The 25,393-nt window shown below is 46.1% G+C and overlaps 1 protein-coding gene across 1 annotated transcript in view; it reads right to left on the bottom strand.

Annotated features, from left to right (window-relative positions):
• PRTG (protogenin) overlaps positions 1-24,122 on the bottom strand; it is a 31,654-nt gene extending 7,532 nt beyond the window's left edge. Inside the window, 9 exon segments of the mRNA XM_033167414.1 lie at positions 14,474-14,662; positions 15,562-15,867; positions 16,066-16,230; positions 19,447-19,694; positions 20,215-20,374; positions 21,134-21,292; positions 23,175-23,312; positions 23,546-23,679; positions 23,961-24,122. Of these exon segments, the coding sequence (XP_033023305.1) occupies positions 14,474-14,662; positions 15,562-15,867; positions 16,066-16,230; positions 19,447-19,694; positions 20,215-20,374; positions 21,134-21,292; positions 23,175-23,312; positions 23,546-23,679; positions 23,961-24,103 (1,642 nt within the window). The 5' untranslated portion in view covers positions 24,104-24,122.
• Positions 24,123-25,393: the final 1,271 nt, after the last annotated feature.

Below are 25,393 nucleotides of genomic sequence, written 5' to 3'. Positions count from 1 at the left end.
AAGACAGTGTGCCAATATCTACATTGTGTTTTTGGAGGAGGATATGACAAAGAACGCCCCCCCGCTTTCAGCAGTGTGCGCCTCCTGTCCTTTTATACTCCCCCCCCCTTTGTCTGCTTCCCTCCTCCAAAAGGGTCCTTTGATCTCCAAGCATCTGGAGGGGATGTCATTCTGCAGCAAGACACCAGAGGGGGCTCCTGCACTTTCCCCTGAAGGAGGAAGAGACTCTTGAGGTTCCCCACCCTCAGTTTAGGCAAAACTGCAGGCTGCACCCCCAACCCCCATGGGAAAGCACTGGGGGGAAATGGCAAGAGGCAAATGTAAAAAAAGATCTATTCTAATGAAATCCAGCACCAGCTCCTTCCTTCCTTCCTTCGCTAATCCTCAAAGATACAGCGAAAGGCAAGAAATGGAGCAGCCTTGCCTGAAGAGATTTTGATACCACAGAAGAATCCCAAATAATCAGCAAGGGGAAGAAGGGATGTGAACTGGAGGTTAACATTGTGTCTCCAGCGACACTTCTGACTGAGGAGCACAAATGTCCTGTTAGATGGTGGCAGAAGCAATTAAAGCTCCCCAAATTCACAGGTTCAACAAAATCAAGGCAAGACTGTCTCCACTTACAGGGGATCTACCCAACCGCTGGAACAGACGGGATTAAGTGAAACAGCAAGGGCAAGCGAGTCTGTCCAGACTAGGCACTGGATCTCCAATCCAGCCCCGGTGTTAAGTCCAGCTGTTCTGATGGTTTCAGCCTCCCCAAAATAAAAGGCAACGAGACAGATTCTCCCACCGCCACAGCCCCCTGGCCTTTCAGAGGAAGATGAGCGTGGTGCTGTGAGGAACCGCTTCAGTTTGCTGCAACTACATCAGTCAGCACAGAGCTGCCTCCATGCTTTTGCAGCAGAACCCTGAAGAGGTGTGTGTGCCAGGCTATGCAAGAGATGTAGCTTTCTATGACCTCTGCATGTAAAAGCGGGAGAAGCTGCACTGGTTGGACTTTTGCCTGTCACAAAGCTAATAAAGTAGAGGGTGGGAAAACTTTTTCAGCCTGAGTGCCACCTTCCTTGGTGGGGAACCTTTGTGGGGCAGGGGCAAAAAGTGGGCATAGCAACAGATGTGATTCTCACCTTTCCAGCCAGGCCAAAGCACCTGAGGAAGGCACAAAGCAAGGCTGGGTGTGTGGGCCCAATGGGAACCCTGAGGGCTGGAAAAGGAAGCCTGTATTTGGCCTGTAGGCCGGATGTTCTCCTCATCTATATTAAAGTCTCTATCAACAAAATGAGGTGGCTGCCCTAAGTATGCCCAGTGCCATATAATTGACAGAAGGGGGAGACCACTGTGCTCCTTTTCATAAAAAAGGTATGGCCTCTTTCCTAGCTAACTGGATCTCCTCCTGACAAAGTTTCTTGCCCTCCCCAAGAATTGGTTTTAAATCTCTGCACAACTATTGGAGAATTTCTGGATGGAAGTGTTCAAATCCTTGCCAATCTTCTGCACACAGGAATCACCCCCATGCCTTTAAAACCACATTTCACAGAAGGTTCCCTGGTTGCTAGCAAGGTCAAAAAGAGGGCAGAATTCATTTCCCACAATTGTACATGAAGCAAAAGACAAACAAACAAACAAACAAACAGAGAGACAGACAGACAGACAGACAGACCCATTCTCTCTTGCTGGTCCTGAATCAGAGGCTGAGGAGAGGGTCCTGTTGTTGATGGTCACAACAATTTTTTTTGGGGGGGGGGGTGTCCTGGCAAAAGTTTTGCATGAAAGTATCTGTTTACATGGAGGTTACAGAAATGCAATGCTGCAATCCCAAAAACCCTGCCATTGTTTCTTTCAGCTGCTACATGTTTGTGAGCTTCCAAAGACGGCAGAACTGAGCCAACAGGTCAGGGCTAGATAAAATTAAGAAGGAATCCGAGGTCAGGAGCATGAGTGGCTTTTCTCTTCTTTCAGAGCAGAGAATCCACCCCTCACCCCACCCCGAAGCCTCTCATTCATTACAGATGAAGGTTTGAGAAAGCAAAGGGGATGTGGGGGTGAGCAAGAAGACAAAGATAACATTTCATAATAAATTGGATATGTGTCTTGATGTTGTTGTTGTTGTTGTTAAAGACTTGGGAGGGGAAACAGTCTTTCTTTTTCTTTCTTTTTTTAAAAATGGGATCACATATTAAGCTGTGCCACTGGACATTATATTGCTTCTGACCTGAAAATATGAGATCCAGCAGAAAATCTATTGGAGGCCTTGTTGCAGCAGGGACTTCAAGTCAGCAATTTACTCTTAATTCTCAGCCAAACTGACCTGATGAAAGTTTCGCCCAGGGGAATTTTTTCAGGTTAGCTTGCTGTGGTTTTTAAAAAATGCTCTTTAACAATAAACAGGAAGAATTATGGGTCGCCCGGGGGTGGTTCTGAGGCACACACCTCTCTGGCCAAATGTCCAACTTTAATTTAATCTTTTGTGCTTCTGTGAAACTCCCCGTTCCATTGTTGAGCTGCAGTCCGGCTGCAGAGCCTTGCTGGGGTGACTGGGCTGCCCCCAATCCCATCCCCTCCAACACAATAAACTCCAGATAATCATTCAAGAGGAGGCCAGCAGAAAGGGCTGCTCTGACATCTGGGTCGTGGCCTTTGACATGGGATCTGGGACTCGCTAGAGTCTGCTCCAAGCAACAGAGGTCCGGGGGAATTGGGGAAGGGGGGAAGGGTGGGAACAGCCGGCCCATAGAGAGAGAAACCCGATCCTTAGAAATGCACGTCTGAAGCACAGAAATGTAAATACACCAGAAACCGATTACGAGAATAAGCAAAGACGTTGTGAGTTCAAGGCATAAATAAAGGAGGAGGCAGCCAGGTTTGGTGCAAGAGCTGAGGAGGCTGTTCAGAGTAAGAGGAGGGGGAGGCAGGGGGGCGGGGAGAGGGGCCCCCTCCAAAATTACTTCCTCTCATCACTGATAGAGGCGGGGGGGGGGGGGAAGCAGCTCATCAATGCATCACTTCTGTGAAGGATCAAAGAAGACTGGCTAGTTAAGTCAAATACACGCTTGTAAATATTGTAACTGAGGCAGAGTTTCAGTGTTGGTTCATTTATTTCATTTATTTATATACCACACTTTCCCTCCAAGGAGCTCAAGGTGGCATGCATGGTTCTCCCCCTCCCTTTTTCATCCCCACAACAACCCTGTGAGGTAGGTTTAGGCTAAGAAAGTGTTTCTCAAATCTTGGTCCCCAGCTGCTGTTGGGACTACAGCTCCCATCATCCTTAGCTAGCAGGACCAGCGGTCAGGGATGATGGGAGTGGTAGTCCAACAGCAGCTGGGAACCCAAGTTTGAGAGGCACTGGGCTAAGAGGGTGTCGACTGGCTGAGTGAGGATTTGAACCCTGGTCCACTCTAACCGTTAGGTGTAACCTAACTAATGTTACAAGAGGCCTCTTAAATCAAAAAATTTAGAGGCGTGCTAACCCTTCAGGCAACTGCAGTGGTTTACACTCCAGCTGAAAGGTGACTGCTGGGGGGGCCTCCAATCTCTGCTATCTCTTCCACAAACTAAGTAACTGCATAAAAACCCAGGTTGCTAGAAACCAGATGGAAGGGTCCATGTTGGCTGCTGCCTTTTCCTGCTTATCTGTCAAAATCTAAAGACGCCAATTCTCTGGTGACTTGCCTCTGCTCCCTTGAAGGGGCCTCCGGACAAACATCACCTCACTGCCCCCCACCCCAGCGGGCTGGCAGTAAAAACATCACTGCTCTTACTGTCCACATCCCTGGAAAAAGGAGAGGGGGGGAGAGGGAGAAGAGAGGCCTCCCTGGGGCGGCAAGGCCTGATTTCCAAGTGAAGCACCGCAATCGGGGTTTTTTTTTGGGGGGGGGGGGATGAAAACAGATGAATGAAGACCCTGCATGGCAATTCCACTTGAAGTAGAAGTTTATTTTATTTTAATTTTAGCTGTGCTTCTGAAGTTGCAAGCAGCTTTCTTTAAAAAGTTGGGGGTCAGCAACACAGCTCAAAAGCCTCTGAAAATGTCCCAGTCCTAGGCTAAAATATATAAAGGCATGCATTGGGGGTGAGGAGTGGGGTAGAGCCCCAGGAATATGAAGCCACATCGGCTTTGTCCAAACATTATGTCAAAACACCACTAGTGGTAACATTAACTGTGGTTTGGTTGGTGTCTGAATTGGATAACTATGGTTTGCAGCCAGCCAGCCAAGCAAAATCAGAAGCCATGGTCTGAAGCAGCTTTGCCAGCCGTGTGTGCACTAACTGGCTCACGTAAGGTCTGAACTGACAGATCAGAAATATCTGAAAGACTGCCTCCTTCCCTACAGTCCCTCTTGGGTGCAGAGATTGGCAAAGTGTGCTCTCTTCTTAGTTTCTCATAGTGTGTGTGTGTGTGTGGTAGCCCATAAAAAGGCCTTCTCCGTGGTGGCCCCTAAGCTGTGGAACTCCCCTCCCACCACAAATGTTGCACCTGGAACCTTCATTATACAGCTTCTGGAGAATGCTGAAGACACACCTCTTTACCCTGGTTTTGACACTTGAGATGTATATTTTGGGGCCCACCTTACTTTTGTGATTGTGTTTTAATAAACTATTTTTAATGTTATATTTTTATGTGACCTGTCCTGGGACCATCAATTGATGAGTGAGATAATAATAATAATAATAATAATAATAATAATAATAATAATAATCTATAGCCATTGCTCCACCTCCAGGGGCTCCTGCACCAAAGGAACAAGAGTGCTGCTGAGCTAATGACAAGCAGAGGAGGCAGTCCAGCTTTGCCTGGGCATCTGGAAGCTCCTGCCATGGTTCTGAGTCCACTTCTAAATGATGGTTTGCCTGACAAAAGGCAATTTGGGTTTGCCTTAAAAAAATTAATCTGGTTTTGCAGCAGGCTTCTGGCATCTTCTTATTGCCATCCTCCAATCTGGAGCCCTTGCACTCACTCTTGCTGCCAGGAGCCCTTCCTCCCTTTTGTTGCTGCCCAAAGGATTGAGCACAGTTCACTGGCTCTGCTTTGTAAGATGAGACGATGGCCCCTAAAACTCACCTCGCAGACAACAATCATTTAAATGGAATTACAGAGAAAAGGAGGCCACCTCAGGTTGGAGGGGGGATGGGAGGAGCCCCTGGACTCCTGACCAGTCTCCACAATCAGGGGAAAACACATTTCAGTCCTGTGTTATGTGGGTGACTTTTCCGTGACAAAACCTCATCAGCATGTAATAGCTGAAGAAGCTGCCTTGTTGTAGGGGGGTGGGCAAGACATCCGAGTCTTGTTTCACCCACCCACCTTTTGAAAAAAATAAAATAAATGAATGTCTGGAGGTGTGCTTCTATAGCAATATCATGCAGCAGGGTACTTCCAACAGGAAGTTGGTAAAGGAAATTATCTGCAGAACCCAATGCATATGATCATCAAACTAGCCACCTGAAAGGAGCACAATGGACCTCTTAAGCGCTCAGGAAAGTGTCATGTCCTTGCCACCCAAAGCACACCTGCACCATGTGAGTTTGCCATGCCCAGAGAGCAGCTCTTCGTTCACAGAAAGACCTCAGCAAGTCTGTTGGTGCATTGGAATCCCACAGTGGCCTTGCCTGAAAAGTGGGGACAAAGCAGCTTCTTCCCCCAGATTAGCCAGGCTGGCAAATGCCAAGGTGACCAGGATGATAAAATGTCTGGAAACCAAGCCTGATGAGGAATGGTTGAGGGAGTTGGGTATGTTTAGCCTGGAGAAAAGACTGAGAGGTAATATGATAGCCATCTTCAAGTATCTGAACAGCGGTTACATAGAAGATGGAGCAACCTTGTTTTCTGCTTGCTCCAGAAGGTAGGACCTGAACCAATGGGCTCAAATTACAAGAAAGGAGATTCCCAGTAAACAACAAGAAGAACTTTCAGACAGTGAAAGCTGTTTGACAGTGGAACGGTCTCCCTCGGAAGGTAGTGGACTTTTCTTTGTTGGGAGGCTTTTAAGCAGAGGTTGGATGGACACCTGTCATGGATGCTTTAGCTGATATTCCTGCATTGCAGGGGGTGGGACTAGATGACCCTTGGGGTCCCTTCCAACTCTTGAATTCTATGATTCTAAATGAATTCCAGAGAACAGGAGAGCAGCTTTCCAGGATTCCACAGATAAAGAAAGAGCAGAAATAATTCATGGGCTCTTCATTCATCCTCTGACTGAGATACTCCCTCTAAAACGCTTCTCAACCATGAGAAGATGCTACAAAATTTGTTTTAGCATCGATTTTAGTGGCTGTCACACAGCAACACCTACAATCAAGCACAGGGCACACAGCGTTATCTTATGAACAATAATACATTTTTACACACTGACTGAGAGAATCCATTCAGGGCCCCCAAACTTCCCCTAGAGCTATGAAATAAATTTCCTTTCAGAACTAACATTTCTCTGTTGGGCTGTCATGAGCCCTTGATGGCACTTTGACCCCTTGGAGCAGCAAAATGAAAACACCATCTATCATTCCTTGCACTGCAGAAAGGAGCAAGCTTTCATTGCAAAGCCATCTGCAAGCTGAAGACTCTCGCCAAGAAGCCTGGCTCTTCCAGGCGTTCTGGGCTGCAGGTCAGGCAGACAGCTTACAAAGGCACTTGCTTTTTCAGTCCTGCGGGGGGGGGGGGGCATGCTCCACCTATAAAGCAATTTGCTGCATTAGGATAAAAAGGATAGATGGGCAAATGGATGTGGCATGTGGATTTGTACAAGCCAGCCCATCCGGATGCTTCAGTGCCCCAAATGCCATTAGTACATTTTGAACACACAGACAAGAGAAGGAAAACACTCTTCCTGACACCACAGGATTGTAACCCTGGAATTCCCCTTGGACAATGCACACAGCATATTTTCCACCAAGGAAACCCAGCGAAACATAAACACAAGTTGCAAACTGTGTTAGACCAGTTACAGGTAGGTAGCCGTGTTGGTCTGCCATAGTCAAAACAAAATAAAATAAAAAATTCCTTGCAGTAGCATCTTAGAGACCAACTAAGTTTGCTCTTGGTATGAGCTTTCGTGTGCATGCACACTTCTTCAGATTGTGTCAGACCAATTGGCCCACCTGGCTCAATATTCAGGGGTGGGACACCTGTGGCCCTTGACATGTAACAATTCCAAACACCCCTGGCCATTGGCCATCCTGGCTTTCACACCCAGAGCCCAAATAATCTCACAGCTCACCCTCAAAATCTGTCAACAAATAGGACTCCTGGAATCTTCTGACATCATCCTAGTCTTACTCTGGCCTAGTTTTTATGGGCAGTTGCTAAGGTGTAGTTCCAGGCTACAGCAGCATTTTATTACTCTTAAAGAGTCCACATCCTCCACACAGTTTGGTACAGGGCCTACTTTGCCTGCATGGATGTAGTCAGGGGGGTAGATGCCCCCCTCAAATCAAGTAAATGAATAAAAATACTGAACTGACCAATTGCATCACAGACAACTCAGTTCTGCCACCCCCCCATACATGCCCCTCTAAAATAAATCTTGGCTATGCCCATCTCTGCCTGCCCAATCACCTGCCAGGGACTGGAAAGCAAAGAGGCAACATGCACCAAACTTCAGAGTGTGTCAAAGAAACTGAGCCCCTCACACATACTCTCCTAAGAATATGCAATGCTGCATCTTCTGCACAGAGCTCCCACAAAAAGACAAGGGTTTTGGTGGCTCAGGCATTATGAGGAGCTGGAAAGGGGATTGCTTTGGTCATGAAAAACCCTCAAAGCAGCATAACCAAGCATTGTTCTCTTGCACAAGTAAAGGTAAAGGGTAAAGGGACCCCTGACCATTAGGTCCATGCGCGGACAACTCTGGGGTTGCGGCGCTTCTGGTAAAACCAGAGCAGCGCATGGAGCTGGGACCAAACAATGGGCACAAGTACAGTATTGTAAAGCCTGAAGGAGAGAGCTTTTGCACACTCGTGTTCATTGCAAAGGAGGTTGTGCAGGATAATTTCTAAGGATTGTGCCTCAGGGGGGACATTTGCTGCCCCAAGCAATTATTTGTTCATATAATAGGGCTAAGTCCTTTACACACTGCAAGAGCACTCTGGTGGGAAGGCAAACAGCATTTCCGTGCGCTGCTCTGGTTCACCAGAAGCAGCTTAGTCATGCTGGCCACATGACCCAGAAGCTGTACGCTGGTTCCCTCGGCCAGTAATGTGAGATGAGCGCCGCAACCGCAGAGTCGGACACAACTGGACCTAATGGTCAGGGGTCCCTTTACCTTTACCTGTGACTGCTAAGGGACGTGGGTGGTGCTGTGGGTTAAACCACAGAGCCTAGGGCTTGCTGATCAGAAGGTCGGCGGTTCGAATCCCCGCTATGGGGTGAGCTCCCATTGTTCGGTCCCTGCTCCTGCCAACCTAGCAGTTCGAAAGCACGTCAAAGTGCAAGTAGATAAATAGGTACTGCTCCGGCGGGAAGGTAAATGGCGTTTCCGTGCGCTGGTGAGCTTACTAAAGAGTCTTTGGTGAGAAAGCTTGTTGGAAGCTTTTTGAAAGCTGTACTACACTATGCTAACTGGATCACCTCTATTGATATACTTGCTGACATTCTCAAGGAACTATTGAAACAGGATTTACCCTTGGAGAAGCCATGCTAACTCTACTTCAGTAAGGCTTATTCTTCTATATGCTAGGTCATTTTATCTTTAACAATACTTTCCACTAGTTTTCCTGGGACAGAAAAAAACCCTCTTCCCACAGAATAAGTTTAATATAAGGATGGAATCAGAGAAAGTAAATACCTGCCCAAGTGCAAGCAGTAACCAGAGGATCACAATATTTATTATTCTGTATGGCCAAACTATCCACTAACACATGGTGAACTTCCTCCCAAGAGCAGCAAGATGTCCTTCTCTTCTTTGGACACAAACTATTAGCTGCCTCTAGTGCAAAGATTTCCTGTGGTGTTTCTTTAAAAGCAAGACAGACGTTTGGCTATGTCTACGTTTACTTTAGCTGCAAAAGCCCAACCTCAGGCTAGCCTGGGGCAGAGAATGTGGAGGTCAACAGAAACTTGGGCGGGTTCTATCAAATGGGGAGTCCCACAGATATCACCTTACCTCTTCCGTATCCTACAAATTCCCTACAGTGGGAATTCATCATGTTCAGTTTTTCACAACTTGGGGGCACTGAGATTAATTCAAGCTGGGATTCTTACAAACAGATTCTTACCAACAGAAAATATAGGCCACTGTACTGGTGGGGTTGGGTGGGGGGGAGAAGAAAGAGGACCCTTTCTCCTGAAAGCCATGAATGCAGTGTTCACAACAACTTTTCCATGTGAGCGTGTTGTTTTGCTGGTCCTTTCCATTTCTCGGTGCTGTTATATGGTTGTGTGGATGCTTCCCAAAGGAAGAGTGAAGCTGCTCTCACTCCGTCACACTGCCCTGGTACTGCTGTTGGTCCACAACTGCTGATTCATCAGGTTCCCCAAGACATTTTGCAGCTAGACTCCCCTGGAGGCTGCTCTATCACTTCAGACGTGGTGGTACAAATGGCAAAAGGTTGAGGGGGGCTGCCCTTCTTTCCCCATGACACAGAGCCACAGCTTAACTCACAGCTCAGGTTAAACAGAGAGAAGCACATTTGGTCCAAGGCCACCCAGATAGCTGCAGGGCTGAAAAGAGGTTTGAACCCGGATTTCCTTCATTCAAACCTGAATCTCAAGCCATCACACAGCATGTGATGAATACCTTCAGTATACCTGAAGGAGCGTCTTCACCCCTATCGCTCAGGCCGGACACTGAGGTCCTCCTCCAAGGGTCTTCTGCTGGTTTCCTCACTGCGAGAAGCAAAGTTATAGGGAACCGGGCAAAGGGTCTTCTCGGTAGTGGTGCCCTCCCTTCAGATGTCAAGGAGATAAAGAAGGCAGCCCTGTATTGGGAGGTTTTTTAACACTTGATGTTTTTATTATGTTTTTAGATATGGGGGAACCCAGCCAGATGGGCGGGGTTATAAATAATATAATTTGTTGTTGTTGTTGTTGTTGTTGTTGTTGTTGTTGTTGTTGTTGTGTTTATCAAAGCTACTTTTCACAATAGCAAGTGTGTTAGCCAAGCATATCCCATTGCATTTCCCCCTCTGCAAAGCCTTCTTCATGATGTGCCTTAAGGAAACTTAAACTGGTGAAAAACTTAAACTGAGGTATCTGTGGGACTAGAATAGCCAGGATGAGCCCAGGGTCACCACTAGAAGGTTTACTCAAGCCAACTGGCATAATTCTTGCAACACAAAGGAAGCAGCCACCATTAGGTTAAAGCACAAGACACAGAGCCTATCCTGTCCCGAGTACCCAGAGAGTGAATTCCTGGAGTTCTCCAGGAAAACAGTCAAAAGGGTCAGAGGAAGGCAGAGGTGGTTGACCTCTGCACTGCCCAGGCTGCCTCTTTTGAGTAAGGTGATAAGAGAGCCCCAGCTTCTCCTTCCTTCATCGCCTTTGCGTGAGCACTGTGGCATTTGCTAGGATATTATCTTAAAGGCAGCATAGTTGTTTTAGAGGGCAGGGAGAAAAGACAGAAACCATCCTAAAGATCTCCAGAAGGTACTCAAGAAACCTTCAGAACCATTTCAAAGCATAATCCCCAGGTAGTACAGGTTTTGCCACTCCCAAACTCTACCTCTAATCGCCCCCTCTTGAAGCTCCAATTCTCTCCCATCCCACCCTCAAATAATCTCCAACCCCAAATGTCCAGCACTCCCCCAACTCTGTCCCTGAGCACGCAAGGCAAAGATGTATTAAGAACTTATGAAAATGGGTGCTGTGTGTCCTTCCTTGTTTGATTTGGTTTCCACACTTTGCTGCACACCAGAGATCCTTCCCAACAAACAAACAAACACCCACAGGAAGCTGAGAAATATTTGGAGAATATTACAGAAACAAAAGCTGGAGGAAGACATGTGCCAAGTGCCACAACAGGGAAGTTTCTCTGCAAAGTGGGGAGCCAGAAGGATTAAAATTAGGGGCAAAAATGCAAGGCATGCTCCACAGAGTCAGCTCCTGCAGGAAAGCCAAGTGGCAACAGGGACGGAATTTTACACTGGAGCAGGAAGCAGGGGTGTATATGTCTGTGCATATCCTGCAGAAAAATAAATGTGTGTGGGGAAGGGGAAAGTTGTGACATAAATGTCACTAAGTGTGCCAATATATTTATTTGGAGAAGAGCAGCCCAGAACACGGCTGCTGTGTTTATTAGTCCCACTGACACAGGGGGTGGGGTGGAAAAGAGACAGCATGCCGAAAAATTCTGTTAAAAAATAAACAGTAGGCACAAAGGAGAGACTCAAACACCCAGAGACAAGATCTGGTCTGACAGCATGTGGTGGAGGTGAGGGGGAGAAAATGTCACAGAGGGCAGCAACAAAGAACCCAGAGATTCCTAATTCTGCCACACGAATAACTGGGAATGCTGCCAGAGCAGACAGTCTGATAGCAGCATCTTAACTGCAATCCTCACACCAGTTAATCCAGATCGAAGGCCCCAGTAATTTTGCTGAAGCTGCTCCACATGCGTGCAGGCAGATACCTGGGTATACCTGCCTGCCACTTGAGAACATTGCTTCATGAGCCTGATGATTGTCCACAAAGGTTTCTGTCCTAATAATCCTGCTAGGCCTTTATGTTCCTTTCAGGTGCTTGCTGCTACAGACCAGCATGGCCGCCCCTCTGCAAGTTGTTTAGTTTGGGAAGTGCATAGCAATAAGTTATATGAGATAAGCTAGTTGTTTGAAATTGCAATAAGAATAATGATGAATGATGGGAAATTAGTTACAAAGTTACTAAAGTAAATTAGAACTGAACGCAGTTGAGAGAACGGGGGAAGTCCCCTATATAAGATTCGAAATTAGATTTAAACATTAAGCATTTAGTGTTCCAGTGTTCGTGTTTTAGGTATGTATAAGTTTTCTTTCTTTTCAATGTTTATTTTTAGTTTATTCTTTTTGTATTTGTTGTGTTTTTATTGTATTTGTGTGATTTATTGTGATTTGTTGTTTAATGTGGAAAACCAATAAACTCTTTTAAAAAAAATACGGTAGTTTGGGAAGTGCAATCTTAAAATGACATCACTGGTTCTGTTGTGACATCATCTGGATTCCAAGGTGCAGCTACATGACAGCATGAAGTGTAACCCCAAATATAAATTACCTTTCACAGGTTGCCATCAAAACAAAAATGGATCTAGGAACTAGTGACATATGGTTGTGTAATTTAACAACTACAGTCAGGCTCTTTGGGAAGTTGAGCTGGAGAAAGGGAACACCACCAGTGGACAAAGTTTTCCAGCAGTGACACCATTTCGGAAACACGCTAGGTGACCAGCATGCATGCATGTCGGGAGAGACTCCACAGTATTGGAGCAGGCAGTTCACAATGTGACAACACAACTATGCCGGCTCAAGTTGCATTTTGCATTAGAGGGCATTTGCTAAGCGGCCGCAACTGCAGTGACAACGTTTATCCTTAAATGATTATCCCAGCCCGTTTTACTATGAAACTTCACCTGTGCCATTTCACTGATCCATCGATTCTAAAAATCCTGGTTTATTTTGCAGCCTTCTGTGCAACACCTGAGCCAAATCAGCAAGGCTCTGAAATGCTCTGCAATAAGGAGAGCCAGGTGTGCTGGTCTGTATCCGCATGCTTTCAGCAGGATACACTGTCCAAAGACAGATCAATGACATCTTAACAGAAGAGGCATCCCTTCTTTGACTAAGCCACTGCTGATCCTTTTGTGTTCTGGTCTGTGCTCATTTGGTCCCATCCCAGCCAGAAGCCCTCCGTCTTGAAAGGACCACATATGGACCCTGACCCACTGAGAAGACTTGGCAGTTGCTTGTCTAAAAATCTCTTTCTTCTGAGTAATAACATATGGGGGGGGTCTAAGTGTTGTAAAGAGGCCAGTTGACCTGGCTGCGGTGATGATTTAATTCTTACAATTCAGTCAATCATCTAGTCTCATCCCACCCCCAAGGTGGGGAGGAAATCCCATTCTGGCACCTTAAAAACAGGGAGTTCCTTAGTGCCCCTTTTCTCCTTTCTACTCCAAGTTATCACACTACACCCAGCTACTTATTTAGATTTCAGTCAAAACAGCTTTAAAGATATAAAAACATAAAGGGCAAAACATCCTTTTGACTGTCCAGAACTTCCAACCACTCATTTTTATTGGATGGCTCCAGGTTCTAGTATGTTGAGAGACAGAGAAAAAACTTTTATTTAGATTCCTTTCCTAATCATCCTAGGTAGGGGATACATTTATGTGCTTAGCGATAAGCCATAATGATCCCAAATATGGAATTTGCCCTTTTCACAGCTGCTGCAAAATGGGTCAACATTTTCATTGAGCTATACACTGTGACCCCAAGACCTCTTTGTTGGTCAGTCATTGCCAGTTCAGACCCCATGAACGTGTATGTGAAGTTTTACCTCCAACGTGCATCAATTCACAATTGCTTGCACTGGATCACATTTGCTATCTTAATGAGTAAGAGAGCCATCCGCCTAGTTCAGAAAGATCCTTGTGGAACACCTTGCAAGCCCCTTTCATTTTTATCACGCTAAACAAGTCGGCACCATCAGCACACTTGGCCAAAATATTGCTAAACCATTAATTAATAAGATAAAAAGCGCCTGTCCCAATACCAATCCTTGGAGGACCCCACATTCTATATCCCTTCATCAGGAGAACTGTCCATTTGTTCCTTCTGTCTGCTTCCTGTTTCTTAGCTAATTCCTGATCCACAAGAGGACTCAGGAATCCTTGGTGTGGTATCTTTGTCAAGAGTTTTTTGAAACTCCAAGTATACAGTGTCTCCCAGATCATGCCTTCATCACCACCACCACTTAATAAATTTTGTACATTGTCTTGATGGAATACGGTAACTGCATCATAAGGGAGGGTATATAAATCAAGTAATGAAAACCAAAAAAAAACCAGGGTAGATATATTTCTGGCATTTCTCCTACAATCCTAGGTAAATGTCATCATTCAGGAACATATTTATTTATATCATTTTTATGCATAAGCTAATAAAACCATTAAAATAACCAACTGCAGGAGAAAAGCCACAAACACTACCCATAACAGCAGAGGCATATAGCTGAATCAACATCAGGATAGGGAATTTTTAAGGAATAAAGCACAGCAATCCTCACAGATCAAAGGCCTTCCAGTACAGGCGACTCTTAATTGTCCCTCTGTATGCAAGAAGAAAACCAGCTTTTAGATAACCTCTGAGCTGCTCCATATTTAAGCAATTCAATCCAGTCATTCCTTCTGAGGGCAAGCAAGTGACTCCACATGCATTTAAAGGGGAATCTCCCCATCATTACACAAGTGGCTCTAACAAAAAGCTTTGCCCCTCACGTCTACTGTGAAATGAGTGTGGCTTTTCCTTCAGAAATACAGAAGGCAGAAGCTGTGTGCAAACTCACCCAGGCCACTGATGGTGTGTGTCAAGTCACTGGCCTCTAGCAGGATTGGTCCATTTTCTTGCTGGCCTTCTTCCTTGTAGTACAATTTGTAGCCCTGGACGGCTGCCGTGTCCTCCAAATCTTGTTGCCAGCTCACTGAGATCGTTGTGCAGTTCAGGGGTTCCAGATGCAGCTCAGGAGATTTTGGTGCTAGGAAAAGAAGGGGGGTTATTTTTCACATTGGAGGAACAAGCAGAAAACAAGGAAGCTGCTTTATCTTGAGTCAGACCATTAATCCACCTAGCTCAGCCTGGAAATGCCTCTCCCAGGCCTGCCTGGAAATGCCAGGGAGTTTCTCCCACACACCATCGCTAAGCCATGGCTCTTCCCTTCCTGTAAAACCCCTGGGAGGTCCAGTGCATCACACCCACGGCTACACAGCCTACAGAGCCGGTGCAAAGTCTGTGCAAAACTAATGCTCCATATCATAAAATGCAAGTGCAATGAGTTCATGAAGCAGCAAATATAAACTTCAGTTGAGTCACAGGGCTGCAAGGACAACACTTCAAGGGAAAGGACTCCAGGGGCAATTCAGGTTAGCTTGCTAGAGATGTTTTGCAGTGACTTCGGTTGAAAGGTCCATTATTTGGGCATACCGTATATACCCGAGTATAAGCCGACCCAAATATAAACCGAGGCACCTAATTTTCCTACAAAAACCTGGGAAAGCTTATTGACTCAAGTATAAGCCGATTCACCTTTGCTGCTGTGGAGGAGGAGGAGGAACGAGCAGCCCGAAAGCAGCCCTTTGGGCTGCTCCTTCCTCTTCCTCCTTTGCCAAGTTTGCATTTATGCGAGCAGTTCAGGAATGGAACAAGCTGCCTGGGGAGAGTAAAGAACCGCTGTTCTTGTACACTTCTTAAGGAATGGTTGACTGGAGAGAGCGGGTGGCGGCACAAGCGAAGAGAAAGGGCTTCTTTCTCGCCGTCCCCACCGCCCGCCTCACTCAAGTATAAGCCGAGGGCAGCTTTTTCAGCACAAAAAATGTGCTGAAAAACTAGGCTTATACTCAAGTATATACGGTATATTAAATTTAAAAGATGACACACCTTTGACACTCGTGGCTTTCGGCGTGTGATGAGAAGTCCACAGGGAGGCCTCTCCCCAGCCAATCCGAGTTGCTGCAGAGATACGAACCAAATAGATGCTGTCGGGCTTCAGGCCCCCTAAAAGGTGCTCGTAGGTCGTGCCTGGGAGCTCCAGAACCTGGACGGTGCTCTCGGTGCTGAGTCGAAATGACAAGCGGAACGAGACGACCTGGCCTCGCCGGTACTTGGCTGGAATCGGCAGCCAGGAGATGAGAATGTCTGTGGGGCTTTGGCTTGTCAAGCTGATCTCAGGAGCCCTCAGAGGGACTAAGAGGAGGAGAAGCAGAAAGAAGAGCAGTTTTCCCTCTGATATAACAGGGTAAGTCGCTCGTCCTCTTTCTCTCTCACACACACACACACTTTAATTGTTGCTTTTTCTGTTTTTAGCTGTTTAGCACCTTGAGTCCCTGTCAGGGAAAAGGCAGGATATAAAGATTTTTTAATTTTTTTAAAAAAAGAACTTACTATCTTCCAAGGTGTGCTGTGTCACATGGTCAGACATTTGGCTAGCTCCCATCGGCATGTAGGCCACTATGTAAAAGGTGTAGTTGCTGGCAGGCTCCAAGTCGTCAATAATATAATGTGTTGTGTCGTTTCCAATAACAACTTGATATTCTTCATTATTTAAACCTGGAATGCAGAAAGAATTTACAGAAACAAATGAACCTGAAACCTCTCTACAGGATTATATGTTTAAGGCTGCGATCTTATCAAAATTTACCTGCTAAATCACCCTAAGCCAGGCAAGAATAAATCAGGGAGATTTCCTTGTATGTAATGAGGTTTAGGATTGAACTACAAGGTGGCATTCTTACTTGGAAGTAAGTCCAACCACTAAAATAGGGCATTTCTGGGAAAAATATTTGGGCTGGGCCAGAATGGGGTTTCTTTTGTAGGCTGAGTGAAAACAGTTTCATGCTACCAAACTGTGCCTTGCTACAGAACATAGGGCTTTGGGATGTGCTGAACAGAAAGCTCTCTGTGGATGTGCTGAATCAGCTTAAAAATGCCATTCAGAAAACTAAACCACGACAAACTGTGAAGAGGAAGCAGGAAGGCACAAGAGGGGAGCCATCACAGCCTCTGGATCTCCTGCTTTATAGCCCCTCTCATTTTGGACCCTGGGGGTGGTGAGTGCTCTACTGTGGCTGCTTAAAAACACCAACCAAATCAAAACGAAGATGCTCTGGACCCCTGGCTCCCCATTCTAACTCAAAGGATCCCGTTAATAGATTTGTTCTGTTTGGTGCACACAGGACGGCGTACATGTTTTAGTTTGGGGACAGAGCAAGAAGGATTAGTTTAAAACATGCTTTTCCTCCTTAATGAGTGCAGCAATTTACATCCAAACGTGCCCCATAAATGCATGGCAGGCTTGGTGGGGGCTTTGTCCTGCTTCATTCCTATAGAGCAAAGCTCTAAAGCAGAAAGCAGCTGGTGGCGGCAGCCAGAGGCCCTTCCTTAATGCACAATTCATGCCAAATTGCTTGTCAACTTTGTGGGGGAAAACAAAAACCCACAAATCTCGCTCCTTGAAGCAGTTTAAGCCTCCCCTCCTAAGAACAGAACCTCTCTACAAACTGAACAACAAAAATTCCACCAGTCGGTTTTCCCACAGCTCTGAGTTAACTTGATAGCATTTTAATTAGGCAAGATTATGAGCATCTCACAACACCCTAATTAATGGCTGGTTAATTAGGAACTGCATGGCACGATTTCTGACCTGCTACACAGGATCCCTGAACCCAAACTGAAAGGGCTCCTTCTTGTCTTGAATAGCTGGGAAGACTCCATGGGGAGGAAAGGAGGCCCCCTCCTAGAAGAGGCAGCAGAGAAGACAAGGCAGCCTCCCCCTCCCTCCCACCCAATCAGCCATTCCTTTGTTCCTTTTCTTAATCGCTAACAAGGAATTAACACGCTCCCTCATCAAGTCCCCATTCTCCCTAGTACCACAAACATCTCCCCTATCCCCAATTTGAAATACTTTTTTTCTTTTCTTTAAGTAGCTCTCAGCAGACACCTGTTTGTTTTCTCTCTCTGCTACCTCTGCCCCTAGCCCAATTTGTATTCAATACTAACTTTTATTCAGCCTGTGAGGCAGGTGGGGGAATATATGACCAGGTTTTTGGAGCACGTTTTTGAAATGCTGCATTTCTTTACGATGAATGGAGCAATATCGGGCTTGTGTGAAAAGTGCAGTGCTTTGTCAACAGGAAGTGGAAGAAACTTCTTGGCTTTCCCTCCAGGGACAGTGCAGTTACAAACAAGGATGTCAGAAGAGCTAAGCTGCTGTTGGATCAGACCCCAGCAACTGGGACTCAGAGGCATGTTGCATCTGATCCCGGAGGTGGCATGTAGACCCATGTTGGAGCATCAAGGGACATAAATTAACCAGGGGGAATCAACAGCCAAGTCTTGCTTTTAACCAGCCCATCGGTTATCAAACAGTTGACGTATTGTACCCATGTAATTTCCAGAAACCTTCAGTATTTATTCTGGTGACACAGAAGCTGGTCTATAAAATGTGTTTTGCAAATGTAAGAAGGTAAATTTATTTCTTACACAAACCAACTTGGTGGTCATTCTTTTGCAATCCTCAACAACCCTTCATAACGAGGTGTGGAAATATTGGGTATGTTGAATAGTTAAAAAGGCCAGAGAGGCTGAGAGAGAGCAGCAGCTCATTCTGAGTGATCACTATGCCAGACCCACTGCTCAAGGTAACTGCTACACAACAGGGAGGCATGAGAGATTCGGTGAAGTAGAATCCTTTACACTTCCACCTACAAGACCAGGCTCATATGGGGAGATGGGCCTCCTCAAGTGGCCCCAGGCGATTTAAAAGGTTGAAACTGGCGTGTAAACCATGTCTGGAAGCCAACAGATGCCACTCCAGATCTCATAAGACTGGAGTTCTTCAACAGTCATGACCATCTATTCCCTGCTAAAAAGTGGAATTCTGCCTCCATAGCAGAGGCCTCTAAATCAGCCTTTCTCAACCTTGTGTCCCCAGATGTTTTTGGCCTACAACTCCCATCATCCCTAAGTAGCAGGACCAGTGGTCAGGGATGATGGGAGTTGTAGGCCAAAAACATCTGGGGACACAAGGTTGAGAAAGGCTGCTCTAAATACTCTTCAATGGCAGCCCCACATAGAGCATGTTGAAGTAGTCAAGCTTGGAGGGTATAGCAGGAAGGGGGACAACTACCATATCCTTCCTCCATTGGTCAATCTGAATGCTAGCACTGAGTTTGGTGAAGATATTAAAGTGCAATTCTAGACATACCGGTACATGCATCCAAACACAGTCTGGGGCCCAACAACCCACACAGAATATAAACTTGATTCATCAGTGGAAGAGTAATGACACCATCAATTGAAGTTGGCTTTCAAAAGATACTGGAAGTATAAGTGCCACATGCTATTTGATCTCCTTAAAATAGGCCCAGCGACTTCTCCATACATTCATTTCAAGGGAACCACAAGCCAGATAGTGTATTACTAGTACTCAAAACCCCAGAGATTAGGTAGCGCAAGCGCATTACAATTCTTCATATGATTTATCCCAGTGGTATCAGATTAATATTAAGAGAGTAAAAGGTAAAAAAAGGAAATGCTGCAGAAGTCTATGGAGGAATTTGCATGAGCCAGAGGAGAAATATTCCAAGAGGGCTCTCTGCACCTTTCCAGTCAGGGAGAATGCTGGTCCTCAAGACTGCAGCAGATTCATTCACCCTTGCCCTCAAAAAGGCCCAGAACCATCCATTCTATGGGTTAAGGGAAGCCTCTTGTGCCCTAAATATGGAGGAGCCAAGCAGCAGCTCATCAGACAGATACCATACTTACCTTCTGCTTTCATGTAGTGCACTGAGTAAGCGATGACTTTGTCTGAATTGTAAAGTGGCCTCTCCCAGGCCAGAAGGATGGCTGAGCTTGACATAGTTTCTGCGTGGACATTGCAAGGGGCACTGGGCCGGTCTTCGGACAGAACTACCGTCAATCGTGCCCTGGACAGGATGGAGCCCTGGCTGTTCTCAGCCATGCACTGGTAGATGGCGTCATCTTCAGGGATGATCTGGTTGATCACCAGTTTGCTAGACAGACAGACAGCCGACAAGAGCCCAGGGAAAAATTAAAAAGAAGCAAGAGCAGACTGCCCACCAACTCAGCTTCATATATTTCCACCATTGGTTTTACATGTACAGATTTATTTTATTTTATTTTTTTAAAAGTGATTGGATGTACCATGTGCAAAAAACCCCATTAAAACCAGCGGTTGGACATTTCTCATGGTGACAAGGGCGAGAAAGACATAAGTTTGTTATTTAGTACCATTGCTAGGGATTTATTCTGCTCACTCCTATTAAAAAGGCACATAAAATAATGGAAAGGACATGATTGGAATTATTAAAAATTAAAAAAAAACGCCAACTGCAAAGAAGCTCCAATCCACATGCCACACTTGAATGAACACACCGCCATGCCAACCATGGGTCAGACCTTCCAATTCTTCACTGTGACACCCCCCAAATCCACCTCCCTGCCTTGGCAGGAGCACTTCTACCAACACGTCCTCAATAGCTCCAGAGGTATTGGGCAGCTGGCCGTTCTCACCTGTTGTACATTTTGATTCTGCCATTGGAATGGATCTTCCTCCCATTCTTCAGCCAGGACACCTTGGGAGCTGGGATGCCTTCTGCCTGGCAGGCAAAACGAGCTGTGCCAGCTCGAGGCCTCGTCAAGCTTTCTGGCCACTCCACAAACGAAGGGGGAGCTGAGGGGTTATGAAACAAGAGTTGAAAGCAAAATCTTTCTCAGGCAAGATCCCAGAATATGTTAAACCTCCCCCTTTCCTCTAGAGCAGGCATGGCCAAACTTGGCCCTCTAGATGTTTTGGGACTACAACTCCCATAATCCCTGACCACTGGTCTTGTTAGCTAGGGATGATGGGAGTTGTAGTCCCAAAACATCTGGAGGGCCAAGTTTGGCCATGCCTGCTCTAGAGTCTTGCCAAATGCAGAGCACCTGGGGGCAGGGTTACAAGGCACCTTTGTCCGGAGTGGCTTTCTTGTGGGAAGAGGGAGAGACAGGAAGCAGTTGCAAAGTAGGAGCCATTTTTAATGAGATGCAATTTGGCTATTTTACAGGTGTTCCATACCCTGCTTCATCACCCACCACTACAAGCCTCTGGGTTAGGACAGGCATGAAATTTAAGATCAAGTGACATGAGTGGATCTCTGCTTCTGTGCTAATATAAAATGCCTCCTGTACAGCATTTCTACAGAGCCTCCTCATCTGCTTTATTTTCAGTTCAGCCTCACCAGCCCAAGCAAAAGACCCTCCACTCAACAGGAAGGCTTTGTTCCAGAGTAACACAGTATGCTTGTGCTGCCAGGGACTGATGGGAATTGTAGTTAAAAACATCCGGAGTACAGCAGGTTCTCAAAGCCTGGTGTTGCATGAGCAACAGCATTTCTTCAGTGGCTAAATCTGCTTCACACCCAACCCTGAGAGGCTTTCAAAGTCAGCTCACCTAGCACAACAAGTGTTGCCATTGCGGTGGTGAAGTTGCGTGTGCCAGGAATTGTAGCACGGCAGATGTAAACTCCAGAGTGCTGTACTTTCACATCCGAGATCATGAGATTCCCATTCCCAAGCACACGAGTGTTGAAAACGTCAATGGATTTATGGTCTGTTTGGGGGAAACAAGCCAGCAATGAAGATGTTCTTTGGTGGTGGATAAACCAATTCCACCTTCTGGAGTCTCCCTTCATTGCCCAGGTTCTCTTTGCGATGGCTCAACACCAGTCTACACTTTAGCAAAAAATCCAATCCAGAGGTGGCTAACCTGTAGACTTTCCATCAACCCACATGGCGAATGGTTAGGGATGATGGAACCTGCAGTCCCACAACATCTGAGAGGACCACAGGTGAGCCACCTCCAGTCTAATTCATTCTAGAATTTGTTTGATGGACATCCAGCTAGTTAGAATTGGGTGAAAGCATCCTGACCTGATCCCAAACACTTGCATAGGCATAACCTCTTCAGTCCTGGAACAGTGCTGACGTTACCCTTGACATTCCCATGCTTCCTGCTTCTTAAACACTTTCCAACCACTGTAGAGAAGCTGACCCCAACAGGCAACATCCAATTCCAGACATCCCATTTGTGAAGTGGCAATGGCCACCAGATCCTTCTAAACAAGGCAAGTCTTGCCTGCGGTGCTGTTGCTCATCAGCTGCGATCCTGCTTCTTTTACAGCGTGCAAGCTTTGCACTGGCACAGCTGACTCTGTGGGGACTGGGAAGCTTTAAAAGCATGGCCACAGCTGCAGTTTGGGAAAAAGCTCCCGTATGCTCCAAAGGGAGCTTTTCTTCTATGAAGACAGCAGGTGCAGAGGCCAGAACTGCACTGGCGTCACAGCAGTGGCAAAAGAATTAATCCCTATGCCAGAGTCTTAGTCTGGATCATATTTGGCCTGCAATTGCAGAGGAAAAGGCATTCCACCTGAAGTTAATGGAAACTTCTTTCCCCAATTTGAACAGAAGACACAGGGGGCACATTTGGATGAGCAAGGAGCAAAGGAATCCTATCCACCATCCTAAGATCCTGACCCACAATAGCCTCTCCCCCCCCCCACAATACACACCTGCAATTTGCATGGGGGGGTTATATCTCACTGGAGTGAATGGGAGGTTTTTCCTGATGCAAAGTGCAGGCATGGGCCTCCCAATCTGGGCCAGGACCACAGGGGAAGAGGAAAGGGTTGGAAACAGATTGTGGGTGTAAGAGAATGAATGGATGAAGGAGGTGCATGCTTCTGTATGTAAATAGGTGGTTGTGTGCACATGAGAGAGATTGTGAATGAATGGAGCATGTGCTTGTAAGCATATGAATGGTTGGAGGGAAGGGGCCATGTGGTGTGTGCGAGAAAAAATATGAATGGGGTACGTTGTGTGTGAGACAGAGAAGGGTTGTATGGAGGGAGGGGACTCCGGCACCCCCACACCACTGGCATGTGACCCTCAACATAGGAAGCTGCCTTCTACCAAGTCAGATCACTGGATCCATCTAACCCAGGATTCTCAACCAAAGACCTAGTGGTGCCTCTTCAGGGTTTCAGGCAGGGAGTCCCTCCTACACTGAGCTGGATATGCCACCATTGGAGCCTTCTGCCTGCATAGCTGAGCTTAAGACCTTCCTCATGCACGACCCCTGGAGGAATGCAGCTCCCTCTACCCCACTGCTTCAGAGGATGGCAAGTGGCTGTCAAGTTTCCCACACTCTTTCCACAATGACTAGTCTGTCATTGCCTCCGATTAGGGAAGTCCTGGAGGATTCTCCTCCAGCACTGATCTCAGCATTCATTTGATCACTGCACTCCCAGCCCCCAACCTGCCCTCGTGGTTCTACAGCAAGTGTGTGAAAACACACATTGGAAACAAGAGGAACCCCTGGACCATCTCTTTCTCTCCTCCTTTTCCTCATCTGGCACAATGATGATGGAAATGAAAGAGGAGACCATCTTCAATTTGCCCAAAGTGAAGAGCCAAAGATTGGTTTCAGGACTCACCTAAACGGCTCCAGGAAACAATAGGCTTTGGATTCCCTGTGGCAATGCATTCAAAGATGACAGTTTGGTGCAAGGAAGTTGTGATGTTCTGAGGACCAGCTATGATGGATGGCTTGTGGAAAAGCTTAATGTTGGAGGCTTAAAAAAAATAAGAAGCACAAGCAAGCAGAGTTAAATGGAAATGCACAGCTGACATACACGCAGAGACCCACCAAACATGAATGTGGCACAGCAAGTCTTAGGACCAGGCCCCAAATTATGAAGGAATAGACCTGCAGTGAAAATCTGGCCAGTTGTCCCATGAGGGAAGTCAGTGCCTGGAGGTGATGCAATGGAACAATGCTAGAGTCAACAAGATATTATCGGGATACCTGGGACAACCGTGAGCATTGCCTCGACACTTTTGCGCCGGTTGGCAACTGTTGTGGCGACACAGCGATAATTCCCAGCATCCTTCTGTTGAACACCATAGATCTGCAGCACTCCCATCGGTAATGCAGTTATTCTGAAAGGATTGTGGAAAGGGAGGGGAGAAGAGTTTCAGAATGAATCAGAGAACCAGCATGATGAGCAGAGCAGGAGGCTGAACTTGGCCCCAGGGAGACCAGAGTTTGGATCCCTGTTCAGCCATTAAGCTCACTGGGTGACATCATGTTCTCTCAGCCTAACCTCGGTCCCCTAATAAAATGGGACAACCCCTATACACACTGCCCTGAACTTCTTGCAAGAATGTTAAGATGCAGATGTAATAAATAGGTTTAGTGCAAGAGAACCAAGTATCCGTACCTGTCCATGGCTATTGGCAAGGTTGTCCGATTTACCTCCCAGGTGATGACGGCAGGAGGGTTGGCAGAGATTTTGCATGCAAAGCGAGCCACGCTCCCTTCATGCGCCTCCACTGGAAGTGGCTGAATTTCAAATGCAGACATAGCTAAAAGAGGGGGAGAAAAATGAAAGCTTGAGAATTAACACAGAAAACAAGCAAAAAGCAAAATGAATACATTATCCTATTCAGAAGAAGACATTCTTTTCTTCTTTGAGAAAACAGCCTCTAAAGAGAGATCAATTTAGACAACAGATGAATGAACCAGTCTCACAAGGATATATCCTTGCAACTGAAATTCCATTAAGCATGCACTTCATTTGCCAAGTGCTGCTATAACACATGATTATTTTTTTTACAGGTCATGCTGCAAACATTTCCCAGGCAACTGGCAAAACCCATTTTCAGCTGCACCAGGAACCAGTTAGAGATTAGGCATGGTGGCTCTCTACGACATAGATACATACACTCACATGAAGTCCCTACTGCAGCCAACATGTGACTCTTTAAAGTGCTTTCTCTAAGAGTAGCCTTCTCCAACCTGGTGCCCTCCAGCTCTTTTGGACTACAAAGCCCATCAACCCCAGCCAGGCTGCTCTATTGAGGTTGCTTCAGGCAAACGAGAGCTACTGCAATGACATCCTGCTACAATGGGTGGGTTACAGAAATCCTAGCCAATCAGTCATATGGGTTTTGGTCAATTAGCCAATCAATTAATGCATTACATTTGCATATGAGTAAAAAGGAACCAAGTAAGTTCTGAAGCAGAACAACAAACAAAACACAGCCCTTTGTTAATAGACATGTACTACTGCCAGTTTCCATAGACACTTTCTGAAAACCCCACATCACCCTCAGCTGGGATCTCCTCCAAAGCACCAGGAAGCAAGGGGTACAGTCTACTGTGCAAATGGCAGCTGATCTCTACTCCCCCCCCCCCACTTTTTATTTTTCAAGATATTGGTGTGATATTTTTTTTAAAAAAAACAACAACAATCACCAGCAGGTACAGTGATCTCACACACTCAGTATCCAGCCTGCCTAACTTCCCAAACTTTTTTTTTAAAAAAAAATTATTATAGATTATGTCATTTACAAAAAATACATGCATTGTCTCTTTATTTCAAGTGATGTTTTCTACAGGTCAGTTTCATTTGTTGTGAGACTTTGATTTCAAGTCCAGCAGAAGATTTCCATAAAGTAGCTCCTCCCATGAGGCAAAATGCTGGAGGTAGGTGAAGCAAAGAAAAAATAATAATACAAACACGTCACCCCTGGCCACCTCATAAGGAAACCCCACACCTGCTGAAATTAGAAGAGAGGAAGATGGAGGCCTATTTTTTGAGGGAGGGGGGAAATTCAAGAAACTGGAGTACTGTATAGGCTTCAGTTCATC

Source organism: Lacerta agilis, chromosome 13, assembly GCF_009819535.1.
Source record: "Lacerta agilis isolate rLacAgi1 chromosome 13, rLacAgi1.pri, whole genome shotgun sequence".
NCBI classification, from domain to species: Eukaryota; Metazoa; Chordata; class Lepidosauria; order Squamata; family Lacertidae; genus Lacerta; species Lacerta agilis.
This window is presented reverse-complemented; position numbering and strand designations above follow the sequence as displayed.